At 41.4% G+C, this 13,374-nt stretch overlaps 1 protein-coding gene across 2 annotated transcripts in view; it reads right to left on the reverse strand.

Moving 5' to 3' along the window:
- The window catches only part of DOK5 (docking protein 5), a 45,493-nt gene that overhangs the window by 17,738 nt on the left and 14,381 nt on the right, over positions 1 to 13,374 (reverse strand). For both annotated transcript variants that reach the window (XM_040609018.1, XM_040609019.1), the window contains exon 2: positions 6,156 to 6,263. In XM_040609018.1, coding sequence (XP_040464952.1) covers positions 6,156 to 6,263 — 108 coding nt within the window. The remainder of the gene's footprint in view (positions 1 to 6,155; positions 6,264 to 13,374) is intronic.

The raw sequence follows: 13,374 nt of genomic DNA on the forward strand, positions 1-13,374 counted from the left end.
AAAATATATTCAATAAGCAGCTGCCCTCCCCAGGGTTGAACTGCCCAAGTTGCCTTCACCTCTCAGAGGTTCAATGGCACTCCAGAGCCGTAACTGCCCCTGCTGAAAGATCCAGCTTTCACCAAGAAGCTGTTCCTGCTGCCAAAGCTCAACAGCGCACATGCATTCCTGAGGGAGAAGTTGTCTAAAGATCATTTATATCTGACCTGCTGTGTCACCCGGCACCGTGCTTCAAAACGCCATCGTTATCCCAGGTGCCTAAATAGCCACCTCATTGCTCACCCTTGTGCAACAGATGGTTCAGATCGTCTGGCACATATGCACCGAATTCACACTGAAGTGGCAGGCTGCTAACATCCCCTGCACCGCGCTTTTGGAAAGGAGACAGGAGCAGACACCAAACACCTGCAAATATTTGAGGCTGAAGTTTTCCTTGTTTGCACTTCTAAAATAACTCTTCTCCTGCCAGTCTCCTGCAAAACAGTGTTCCCATGGTTAGTTGAATCCATGTCCATTTTATTTATCCAAGACTAATAAATAATGTAGAATTATAAATTTAACTCCAAAATTAAGTTTATAAACTGTGGGTAAACCACAAATATCAGACCTAAGACAGTACGAACAGAGAAATCACAAGAAGAATGATATTTTGTTAGGGGTTAAAGACCTCCCTTTGCATTCTTCTTCCCTCCCCTTTACTTTCAAGCCTGCTTTGTGTTAAGATGACAAGTCATATAACTGAAATACATTTCCTTAGATTAAAAACTAAAATTCTTGCAGAGGTGTGTGGTAGGAGAGTTCTGACCCAGGAACAGGGATTAATCACCCATTTCCCAGCCAACAGCACAAGCAGACAGGGCTTCATCCTGACCAGATACACTCAAGACGAAAATGCTTCCATCCCTCCCATTCCCCTCAAAACCATGCCAAACACATAGTTTACTAAAAATGGTCTTTAGCATTCAAACCATTGTTTGTATTAGTACATTATTCTCAAATATGGGTGGCCTTTCACAACACAACACAAGGGAGTATATTTATCACCTACATAACTGCCACATTTAATGTTTTCAAGCATCTTGTGTTTTAATCTTAATTAAGGACTTCATGGTTCTGTCTTGGCTTCCTGAAAATTCCCCCCACAATGAGCAGAGGAAGAACACTTCCCAGGACACACCAGGGGAACATTTCATGGAAAACGCTGCTACCACTGCTGCAATTCCAGCCCAGTCCTGCTTGTAAGATTTGCCTGTACATAACTAACTTACTAGATATACGTAACATAAAATTTTATTAAAATTAAATAAATTAAATTAATAAAATTAAAATTTTATATAGTTTAAGTATTTATTTAAAAATATAAATATATACATGAATAAAAAATAAAATCTACAGCCATGCCTACATCTCCATTTCTTCAGTGGGAGAAAACATCAGCTGCTAATTTTTCACTTGCTCACACAAGGAATTGCACACACTGGCTGTAACCACGCTGTAATCCAGTATTGGCTTATTTGGAGAAATTAAAGCCAGGAACAATGACCAGATTTAGAGATTCAATTTTTACCATCGCTCTCAGCGGCTGCTCTGCCACTCACAGGATCAGTTGTCCAGGCACAAGGTATGTCCTCCCCTATGGAAGGACACGTACCTGCCCCACAGACCTGCAGTGAGCATCGCTGTATGGCATGACCATGAAGATACCAAAATATCCTGACAAGTTACTTTAATTCTTTTAAAACCTCAAACTAGGTATTTCATTCATAGTAAGTGATAGTATTCATTAAAATAAATGTTTAACAGCTAGTTATTAGCAGAGTGGTCATACTTCAAACATTTAATTTGCCACCGATACAGTTTTGCATCAGTAAGCCTGGAAAACAATTTACAAATTACACAATTCAATTTTCCAAATGGATTATTCCATAACTAGACAGAAAGACTGTTTAAATTACTTCTGCTGTTTCAAGGCAAGATTAATACAATCGGATTAAAACTTACATCCCCTTGAGGAATCAGTATATTCCTGTCAGCGGTATGCAATTAGTTGGTTTTGTATTGGAATATTAAGGGTTCTTCTGGCACATAGAGAAGTCAAATGTCATTTGGAGAAATAGGAATTTCTTCTCTCCTCCAATACTATTTTGTTAAAGTACATGGTAATTTGTGGTTGATTATTTACATTTAATATGTGAAAAGTAGACAGCTACCTGAAAGGCAATTCTCTGCATAGATTTTGTAGCCTGGATCCTAATTATTTTTTCTCCCTTGTGGGACCAAACGAATTAAGTGGGCAATTCGCTTTGCGTATGCAAATTTCCAGTTCACTTCATAAACTACAGCTGGCTGTTCTCAGATGACCTGTATTTCAGGACACTTTAACCTTTCCACTTTTTAAAAAAATAGAACAAGATTAGGAAGTATTTAAAGGTCAATATTATTAAAAAAAAAAAAAAAAAAAAAAAAAAAGTACTTCTTTCTTTTGTTGTTTTAAACTTCCAGTGGCAAGGATGCCAACAATCAGCCCCTGGTACAGGGCTGCAGAAAAGGGCACATACATTATAGATTCAAAAGTGAATAAATTGGAGCCCCCAGTATAACAGAAATGCCACCGAGACACCTCAGAAATGCTGCTTGTGACCCAGACCTTGGATGGCAAAAGGAGAGACCTTGACTGGACAAAGGTGCCAAGGAGATGTGGCAGGGTCTCAGACCACAGCAGCTCAGCTCCAGCGACTGATACCACCAGGGTGCAAACAGAACAAGTGCTCTGGACAGCCTCTTCCTGCTAATAAATCGAAGTAACATTTGCACTTTAATTCATCACAGGGGAAAAAAAAAAAAAAAAAGAAAAAAAAAAGGCAACGAAATGAAGCAATTTAACACTTCAGTGAAGGAGGCAGGTGCTATTGAAAAAATAGCTCCATTCATCATTTTTCTTTTTCTACCCTTTACAGTTTTATGATGGATTAAACCTTTCCTGAGATTGATGGGGTGAGCGGGGGCTCCTTGGGTTTCTAGATTTGATACTGCTTTCAACAGCATTTGAGAATCACTTCAGAACCCAGGTAGGAAGTTAATGACCATATTTCTGAAACACTGGTAATCTGTGAGGCTTTTCTCTTACAGTATCATCCATCAGAATGGACTGCATTCATCCTCATATTCATTAGCACAAGCTCATGACACAGTGACACTTGACATGTTAACAGGACTAGCTGGGCCTCTCATTTGTAGGATTAACTTTATTGTCAGGAAAAAGTAGCCTTCCATCCAGGAGCGACAGAATTAGAATAGTCACCGAAAAGCCTCTACGCACCATCAAGCTGTTACTGCAACAGCTGCTCTTGCTGACCAAATGTGTGTCAAGACAACAGCAATGACCATCCTAGACCTCTGGATGATGTCTTGAGTACTGAAGTCCCATTAATATTATATATCAAAACCATGTGACAAGTAGTGTTAGTTGAAGACTCTGCCACATTAAGTTGTTTGTTGTGGTTTTTTATTAATAATTAACTATGTTTTTTATAAGAACGAGTTCAACTACAGAGCAGTATAGCACAGCAGTGACGTGTTCTTTTCCAACACCTCATATTTAACACTGTTAGAAGCTGCATCATTCACCACCTTAAGCTTTATAAATGTGTGAAATTCTATTTTAAAAAGAAACTCATTTTTATCCACCTGCGCTCTTCGTAAGGTAACACATTTTAACCAGAAAATGCTATTTAATATTCATTAGCTTCCTTTCAGTAAGGTTCATTAAAAATAAACAGGGCCCATCAACTTGCATAGCTGATGACAGCCTCATTTACCATCACAGCACAAAATCGGGGATGCTGCCGAGCCCCACTGCCAAATAGCAACACTGCCTAAGTGACAACCCACTGTCCTGGGCCACTACACTGAAACCACCCTACTCGTTTAGCACTGCTAATAAAAAAATAATAAATAATAAAATAAAAAATAATAACATAATAAATAATACTAGAAGAGAGTGTGGCAAAGAGGAGCGATAAACGTGGAGGGCAAATGCTTCCTGGGGTAGCTCCCACAAACAGCAGTGAGGTCGCAGCTCAGTGGTCCAGCCTGTCTGCATCCCCGTGGGCTCCCAGCAAGAGCATCCACAGCATCCAGGCTGGTGCGGTGCTGGGAAGCGAGATCTCTCTGCTTTATACAGGATGACTACAGGCCTTCTGGCAGAAACCTCAGCACTGCATCCCGTGACTGGGGTCTACATACCTGGGACCTGAAGCAGCCAGAAGTTACAGGGAAGGGCTCAGTGATGGGAGCTGGCAGTCCAGCTCGGCAGGTCCAAGACTCAAAGAAAACACAGAGAAGCTCAGACTGATCATCTCAGGTATATTCAGCTTAAGACTCAGACCCCAAGACACCCCACCCGTCCATGAAAGGAAATAATCTATGAGGTCACCCCCAGTGGAACCGGTGCTTTCGGGAGTACACCTACATTCCAACTGGGTTTATTCCTCCAAAAGGTAGAAATTTCTTTGCCCACTTCCCCTCTCGATGTTTGGGTTTAGGTCTCCATCCTGCCTCAAATGATCTCTAGACTTGACAAAGTTCTGATGAAACCCACACAAAATACGTGTGTAAGATGTCTTATTGCTAGGACAGTGTTTCTCAAAACTTCAGCCAAGACTAGGGTTTGCTTTAATGGCTGTAACTATTAGTATCACAGAGCCGATGATGTAGTTACCGCTTTCAGAAGCGGCCACTTAAGCAAACAGCCGATTCCATATGACTGATAGTGGAGTTTGACCGTTGTTTATTCCTGTCAAATAAGCTACCAGAGAAGTACAGAAACTTTAATGTATAGAAGACGTAATAGCTTAAAATTAAGTAACTGTTAACTATAGACTAAGCTTGACTTAAAACTGAAAATCCCTCCAAGCTAGTGAGGCTTTCTATGGTGCTTTAGTCTGCAGATCCAGATATTGGAAACTGCTGTTAGGTTATATATGTGACAAATGAGCGCTAACCTACAGAACTTCTTGGAAGAAGATAAAAAAGTCAAGCCTCATTTAGATTCCTCTTGGATTTCATATCCATTACCTAATGTGAACTTCAAGTCAGCGTGTGCTGCTAATGTATTGCATTAATACAGTGCAAGAAATACAGATTTGCAACAATAATTGACAGAATCATACTAATATAAAATGAGCATTCCACACAGCACTAGGAATTGTCTTATACGCACTGTGCCGCCCTCAAACATGTCAAATGCAAATTAAAAAAATGCACTTCTCATTACTTTTGAAAGTTGCTTAATATAAACTTGAATGAACTATTTCTGGGCATGACTTACTACAAATAGCCACAGGTTCTATGACCAATCAATTACAAATTACATGGCATGTAGACAGACAAGTCTGAATTCAGATTCAGTATTCCTGCAAGATTTCCTCCTAAATGTATGTCAGAGTGAGTAAATGCAGATCAGCCTCACGCCGAGCTGTGCTCGCCGACTCCTAGGAATTTATGCACATAATTCCTAATCTTCTAATACATTAAGCTTTTGCCAACAATGATTATAAATTAAAAGATTTCTTATTTTCATCTCCATGCCCAGGAGAATTACACATGTAAATTCTCAGCTGAATATGAAATATGCACATAACTCCAGAGAGATTAGTGGGAAAAACTTTATTCTTTTAATAGCGGTGAATTTAGCAAAGGTTTTCACACTATCATTGCAAGAAAAATTTGCACGTTGTCCTTCATTCCTGTCGCTGTCTATTTCTTCCCACAGATGCAAAATCCTAGTAAAATGGGAACCTCTAAGTATCCAACTTTTTGGATTCACATGTTACCTTGGATGGTTGTCACTGTAATTACGACGAGCAGTAGTCACCACAAATTATTTCAGATATGATTTTAAAGGGCTAAGGAGAGGAAAGGACATCTTCTTTAAAAATAAAGTAATTTCCCATTAGCTTAGCAAGACATTCACTACAAAGCAGAAAATATAACACCGTGCCTCTACTCCACTAAAGGAAGGAACACACATGTGGGTTTAGGACCTTGACAGTAAAAAAAGTTCAAATTTTCAGGCCAATTAATACATGTCAACTTCAGATTCTACTCTTAATTGTAGGTTAAAAAAAGTTTTCAGAAACAACCTTGTGTCTTACCTTGTGATAGCATCTAAAGTAAGCAGCTCGTTCATCTGAGAATTTCTCCAGCCTCTTTGGCCCTTTGCTTGAAGCTTTTTTGAATACTAACCAGCATCTCTGGTAAATCTAGAAACACAAGAGAGTAAACTTGGTATCTCCAATGACTCAAATATCACTAGTATTCACATAGAAGTTAAACTCATAAATCAGCTGTTGCTCTGGAACTACAATTAATGACTCTCAGTAGATTAGACAAAACATAAAATCAAGCTACCATATACTCACATCCTATTTCTTTTGAATTATGATACAATCAGAAATTCTCATGAAGACAGTGCATGCTTGTGTGAAAGGTGCTAGCAAGTAAGCTGTAATTATGGCTGCAAATGCAGGGCTTTCTAGGAAACAGCTTTTAAAAAATAAAATTACACACTTTTCTATATGGATTTGCTACTGGTTTCAGTCTTGCATGCTTAAGGCAGACATGAAGAAAGCTTGAGCAGACAGGTAGGAATGGACCTTCCATCACAAAAGTACGAGAGGTAAAACTGTAAGTGTATATTCTACACATAACGGTAAATGAGAATACATAAGGGAGAAGGAACTGAATCACTGGGTAATGAAAACGACAGATCATTTAACTGCAGAAGCCAGAACCATTCTGACAACCGGCATTTTGCTTTCAAGGTCCAGCTGAATTTAAATTCAAGTTACTTGAGGCAGACTCTGACTGTACAAAGTGGTTGATAAACCACCTCTCCATCTACAGCATGAAGCCACTTCGATTCTCAAACTTCTGCCACCATTTCTTGCAATCTTCCCACCTATCCTTTAACCATGGTGCACTTTCTACCATCCTCTTACATTCAAAACCACAGCTCTCATCTTAGATAACATACTGCCTGTATAGAAGGAAAGAATTATAAGCCTTGACAACTGCTCACAGCCTACATTTCATCAGTAATTCCAAAGTAACACCTGGTAAGTTAGAAATAAAACAAAACTGCCACTAAAATTAGTGTGATTTCAAAGAAAAATATCTGAGCCGCCGTTATCAAGTAGTTCACAGCTCTGGCAGAGCTCCAGCGCAGCACATTCACAGGAGTGATCGGTGACAAGACCCATCAAGTCCTGTCACTGCCTGCAGCTAACAAGCACCCAACAGGTACCAGCAGACCACGCAACCCCATCCTTTGAACCCTGGATGGGTTTCAAACCAACACATTCATCACAATATGATTATGTCCATGAAAAGTAGCTATAACTTTCTTTCTGTAGCCAAAAATGGCTGTTGGTTGAGTAGCTGTGCTTCTTCCACCAGCTTTTAACAGTTTCTATAAAGCTGTTCAGAGAACCACATTACTCCCCTCCCCCCGCCCCCCCCCCCCCAGCTTTATTATTCTGCCACACATGTGGGCACTCACACTCCTGGCCCACTTGGCTGCAGAAACATTTAGCAGACGGACAGGCTGCTCTGATGCCAGGCACCAGCTGAACCTATCAAGATTTTCTTCCAATTTTCCAGCTTATTGGCCACTCAACCTGTTCTGTTTAATGCAAGGGTTTGAATTGAATCGTTTGAAAATTACGAGACACTGACCAAAACAACAGCTCACCACCAGAAATGCAATTTAGATATGCACCCGCTTCGACATCTGCCTTCTGAGAATTTTGTGTGCTGGGCCCAGGTAACCTCAGCACACTTGACAAGAAACACTCTCCAAAACCCCACCCAGAAGAGACTGTCAGAAGTTTGAGTACTCAGCCTTTCTGCTTTTCAAACCCATATAGCTTTAACTTCAGCAATTAGAAGCCCGTAGAAGAGAACAGAATCCTTTAGTAAGGCATTTGCCATTGTACGGCACACACGAGGACAACTACAACGTGACGATGTCCTACTCAGACCATCTGCACTCAGAAGCACCTCTCCGGGTCAGCAAGCATCTCAAAGCTGTAGCTGCAACAGTGAGCTCGGCAGCACACAGAATCAGGGGCCAAACAGGACAACAGCATTCTAATACAAATAAGCAAATAAAGTTTTGCTCTGCATCCAGCTGGGCGCAGATCCAGTATGGTTATTGCCCTCCCAAACGGCACTAGGAGCATAAGTACTATTAACAACCCGCTTCAAGCATGGTAGATGGCTCTAAGTTGGTGCTACTGGAATTTATTACTGCAGTTCACCAATGACTAATCCGAGAGTAATTCCTGGATTTAGATCAGAATCAGGGCACAGCTGGAGAGTGAAAAAAGCCTGTCACATATAAGTACCTCCAAGGATGTGAAAGCCAAATCAGCCTACAACATAAATACTGGTCTTTGAGTTTTGGTTCTGATCCCATATTACAACAATTCCCTAACAGAAGAGTCCCAGGGTTGGAACACATTATGCCAGTAACTCAGGACAACACCATCACGACCCAACTACACCTATAAAGAACAAATGGCATTCACGAAGCTAACTCGAGCAAACTGGAGGCAAGTCAGTTCATGAAGGTCCTTCCCCTGAATTTCCTCCTCCTCTGGATGAGCCAGTCTCTCTTCCTAAGGAACCTCTAGGCAGAGAGATTCTACCACAATAGTAGTTTAAAGCAGAATGAAGTATTTTGTTTTCATTAGAGACAATGAACATGGTTTTTTTGCCTGAACATACAGTTCGGAATCCCATTGATGTTAGTGATCTGATGGTTAACTCCTCTCTGATAAGTTTATATAAACAAACTCAAAAAGATCTATTCCCTCACTTGAAACCTGCTTAGCACTCTCAAAAATGAGATAATGGAGCCATCAAGAAGGGGTACTATTATCACACTCTCATTTTTACACTCCCATGACACACATATCTCACAGGTGAACATCCAGCACCACCTGAACTGAGCATAAACTACATGATCCCCTAAACCTCTAGCAATAAAGCAATAAAAAAAAGGGTGTTGGACTAGGTGACCTTTAAAGGTCCCTTCCAACCCAAACCATTCTATGATTGTACGAATAACCAATTTGGCAGCATCTGCCTAGGAGCACTGTAAGCCCTTCAAATGCAGTCGATGCACAGAAGAGCTGATGTTGTGCCCAAGACAGAGGGCTAATCACAGACCCTGTTACGAGCTACAACACAGAGCAAGTAATTACGTCTTTGATGCCATTATGATCTAGTGTGTGTCTGAAATGTGTCATTATTTCTTCAAGTTGAAGATGGCATGTGAACTGCCTACGTTGTTACAGCTGTTTTGACAAAAGCAACAAGAACCTGCCCCAAATGCTCTTAGGTACCTATTCCATCATGAATCAGAAACGGTGTGGCCAGCAGGGCCAGGGCAGGGACTGGCCCCCAGCACTTGGCACTGGTGCGGCCGCACCATGAATCCTGTGTTCAGTGCCGGGCCCCTCACTGCCAGAGGGACACGGAGGGGCTGGAGCGTGTCCAGGGCTGGGAACGGGGCTGGGGAAGGGGCTGGGGGGCGGCTGGGGGAGCTGGGGGGCTCAGCCTGGAGAGGAGGGGGCTCGGGGGGACCTGATCGCTCCCTACAGCTGCCCAACAGGGGCTGTAGGCAGGGGGGGGGGTCGGTCTCTGCTCCCAGGTAACAACTGACGGGGCAAGAGGAAACAGCTTCAAGTTGCACCAGGGAGGTTTAGGTTGGATATTGGGAAAAATGTCTTCACTGAAAGGGCTGTCAAGCGTTGGAACAGGCTGCCCAGGGAGGTGGTGGGGTCACCATCCCTGGAGGTATTTAAAAGATGTGTAGTTGTGGCACTTCGGGACGTGTTTAGTGGCGGACTTGGCAGTGCTGGGTTAACAGTTGGACTCAATGATCTTAAAGGTCTTTTCCAACCTAAATGATTCTATGTTTCTATGAATACTTAGCTCACTTATGCCTCAAATCAACATTTTCACTACTACTCCATGAATAGGAATTAGTTGAAAGTACTGCTGTAATTACTTCCACTCCAAACACTTGGGCTGACAGTGATTAGATAATCCAAACGGCAAATCAGGATCTGATGTGCTGAGAGAGAACAGTAATAGCTGTCATTTGCATAACACCTAAAACTTACAAAGCTCACCCTGTGAGATCTTCTGAGAAAGCCTAACTGAAAATTTAATTCAAGTATCAAAAATTAGCATCTACTTCCTATGGTCTCTCCTGAAAATTTGCAATGTAAAACTCATGGGAAATAATGTGCTTGTATGAAGTGGATCATCCAAAACCCAGATAGGTGATCCCATATGCATGTCCAAGGTCACATCAAAACACTTCTATTTTTGGCTCTAAAGATCAGCTGATATAAATCATTAGCACAGCTGAAGTCAAAGGAGGAGTGACTTCAAAGGAATGATGCAATCTGAGTATCTGGATTCCTGCCTCTCAGTGCTATGCCTTCAAAACCAGGCAGCATTGCTCAGCCATTCCCATGCTCCCGATGCTGGAAATACACTGAAGCAAAGGAGATATTAACCTCAGCTGGAACTGGTCAGCATCTGGCTGAGTGAAGTGGAAAAATTTCTTTTGACTTTCCACTGTTTCATGGTTCAGTTGCGATTTGAGAATACTCTCGTGCAGAGAGGGAAACTGAAACCAGAGGCTTTGCTGTCCTACATGATGACCCAAACCCCTGCACCATCCTGGAAGACCATCCTCCCCACCCCTCAACTGGTCAGAAAATCAAGATAACTAAGAGCTAGATTTCTGAGTGCCTAAAATGTCATTCTTTATACGTGAAGCACCGTTCCACGTGAGAAACAAACATTTGAACTTTGTAAAATCTGCATTGCAATCCAAAGCGAGTTTCCCCCACCTCTCAATACTTTTGTTCAGCAACTGATCTAAATAAAGCATCTGGAAATAGCCATGTATTTAGAAATCGGAGCGGGGAAGGCTATTTTTTATATCTTGGGGAAGGGGGGTTAAAACTGGCTATTTTTTAAAACTAAGATATGTGGCTTCCACTACACTATAGCAAAGCAAGGCTATTTTATTTCAGGACCAAACAATCTCACCCCTTATTTGTTTGTTATTTAAGAAGGATATCAAGGTCAGAGACAGTAGCACAAAGACTCATCTGGCAAATTTCTCCTTTGCGAACAAGAGAACCTTCAGGGAAAGCTGCCCTATTTTATTCCTGTGTTGTGATTTTCTGCTCTCTGCCCTAAAACAAAGAATTCCAATGAACTGCATTTACAGGGACACTGAACTTGCTGTCAAATAAACACAAACTCTGTTCTTTTTAAAAGCTGAAAGTACCATCATGCAGCTTGGGATGATTACCAGAAAGTCTGGGCTACTGCCAGGAACTTGCCTTTTGTGACCCTGATAACCTCTAGAAACAGATAATCTGGTAAAGGCACGGCACGACAGCACAAGCTATTTCTCACAGTGTGTTCTGAGCTTTTATTTTTTGGTAGGAAAAAAATGCTGCCACTTTATCCAAGGCTGGTAGCTAGCTCACCCACTGAAGTACCCCAGTTGCATATTGAAAACTATTTAAGTATTTTTGCTGACCTTTGCCAGGGAATCTCCAGTGGGCTGCAGTTCCAGGTACAAGGTCCCTTCCAACAGGGAGTTGTTCCCACAGGAAATTAGCCAGCTAGTGCCAAGTGTTTGGATCTTAATTCTTCTATATATAAAAAAAAAGAAAGCCTTAATATGTCACTTCTGATTCAAAAGGTGGTAAAAAGCCCTGAAATAGAATTTGTAGCCTGAAGGAAATGTGTGAGGAGACTGGATCTAGAATTTTGCTTCGCATCTAGAAAAATGAAATACTGCCAACAAAGGGAGACTGCAGCTCATTCATTGAATTCCAATCACTCCTCAGACATGTCTGAAGCAGTACATCTCCATTAGGTAGCTGTTTCTTCATGGAAAACTGGAGGATTGCTTTCCAGTAAAGAGGTCTAGGTATCAGCAAGTATGATGATGCCTTATGGATCGTGTTGAATGGGACTGTGCGGCTCTAGTGAAGACCCCACAACCTCTCTGTGACTTGACAAAATCAAAGTGTTCCATAAGGTTATGACTTGCCTTTGCTTTTCCAGCCCAGCCTTGTCCCTGGCCCACTTCATCCCCACACTGGCAGCTGTGTTCAGCTCTATTTGATTCTGAAAAAACACGGTGTAAGTATAAACAATTACAAGTAGATGGATTTCTAGAATCACATAGCCGTAAACGTACCTAACTTGTACTGAAATGTGTTGAGCATGACTTAGAGTGCACAGAAACATAGACTGGTTCACTGGCACTGTAAATTAAGCAAAGTTGTCCACATGTCTGTAAAGATATTGTTGCACTTGACAACAAGATGAATTCACTTTCCCAGAATACCCATTTAATGTGAGTGTGTTATGAGTAAGCAATATTGCGTTATTCATTGTGATCAGGTTATAATGACTATATAAATCAAAGTTAGTTTATATCAAGCTATCTTCTTCTCTGGGGGACTAAAAAATAACAAACCATAATCTAGATTTCTCCTTCCCCCAAGAAACACATTTGTGGAGAGATAAACCTCACTCCTTCCACTCATTCAGTATACATCTTCAGAAACAATATTTTACGACTAAGAAGTCATCCACAGCTGCTAATAGGGAATGAAGCTGTAACCTTGTCCCTGTGCCTGTTCAGAATGCACAATATTGCTCAGTATTGCAAAGTTTTTTCATCAAGTTACAAAATCCAGCTTTGGCACTGGCCAGAACTTGCTATAAGGCCAGCGCACAAAAGAACACTTCACAGATCTTTATGAATCTATACGCCTTCCTTTACTCTTACACTTATTCATACAAGTCACAACAGGTGCCTACTGTTCTAAAATAGAAGGCATTTTAACTAGTCTTTGAAACTCTCCAGAAAACCTTTCTTTCTGCCCCTTCCCTCCCAACTGGAACTGCATCAACCAGATGTGGGATTTCTGTTAATGGTTCAGACTCAGAACTCAAAGCCATTCCCCCAGCCTTAGTTTAAAACACTGAACAGCTGGATTTGAGCCTATAGATACATTCCCATTTGGCACACTGGTCAGAAGGCAACCTTGCTCTAATTTTTTTTTTTTTTTTTTGGGGGGGGGTCCCCTGCATGATTACATGGGATTCATTCCACAGACAAGATTTAGTTAGTGCCAAAACATGTCAGCAACTGCAAGTCTGTGTGCTGTGACCTAGGGCACACTGTCCCAGCCATGGCAGGGTGGCGAGGAGCGTAATCTAAGCACAGACAGTACAATGGCTCAACCAAGATTACCT

The sequence above is a fragment of the Falco naumanni genome, chromosome 10 (genome assembly GCF_017639655.2).
Source record: "Falco naumanni isolate bFalNau1 chromosome 10, bFalNau1.pat, whole genome shotgun sequence".
Classification (NCBI taxonomy): domain Eukaryota; kingdom Metazoa; phylum Chordata; class Aves; order Falconiformes; family Falconidae; genus Falco; species Falco naumanni.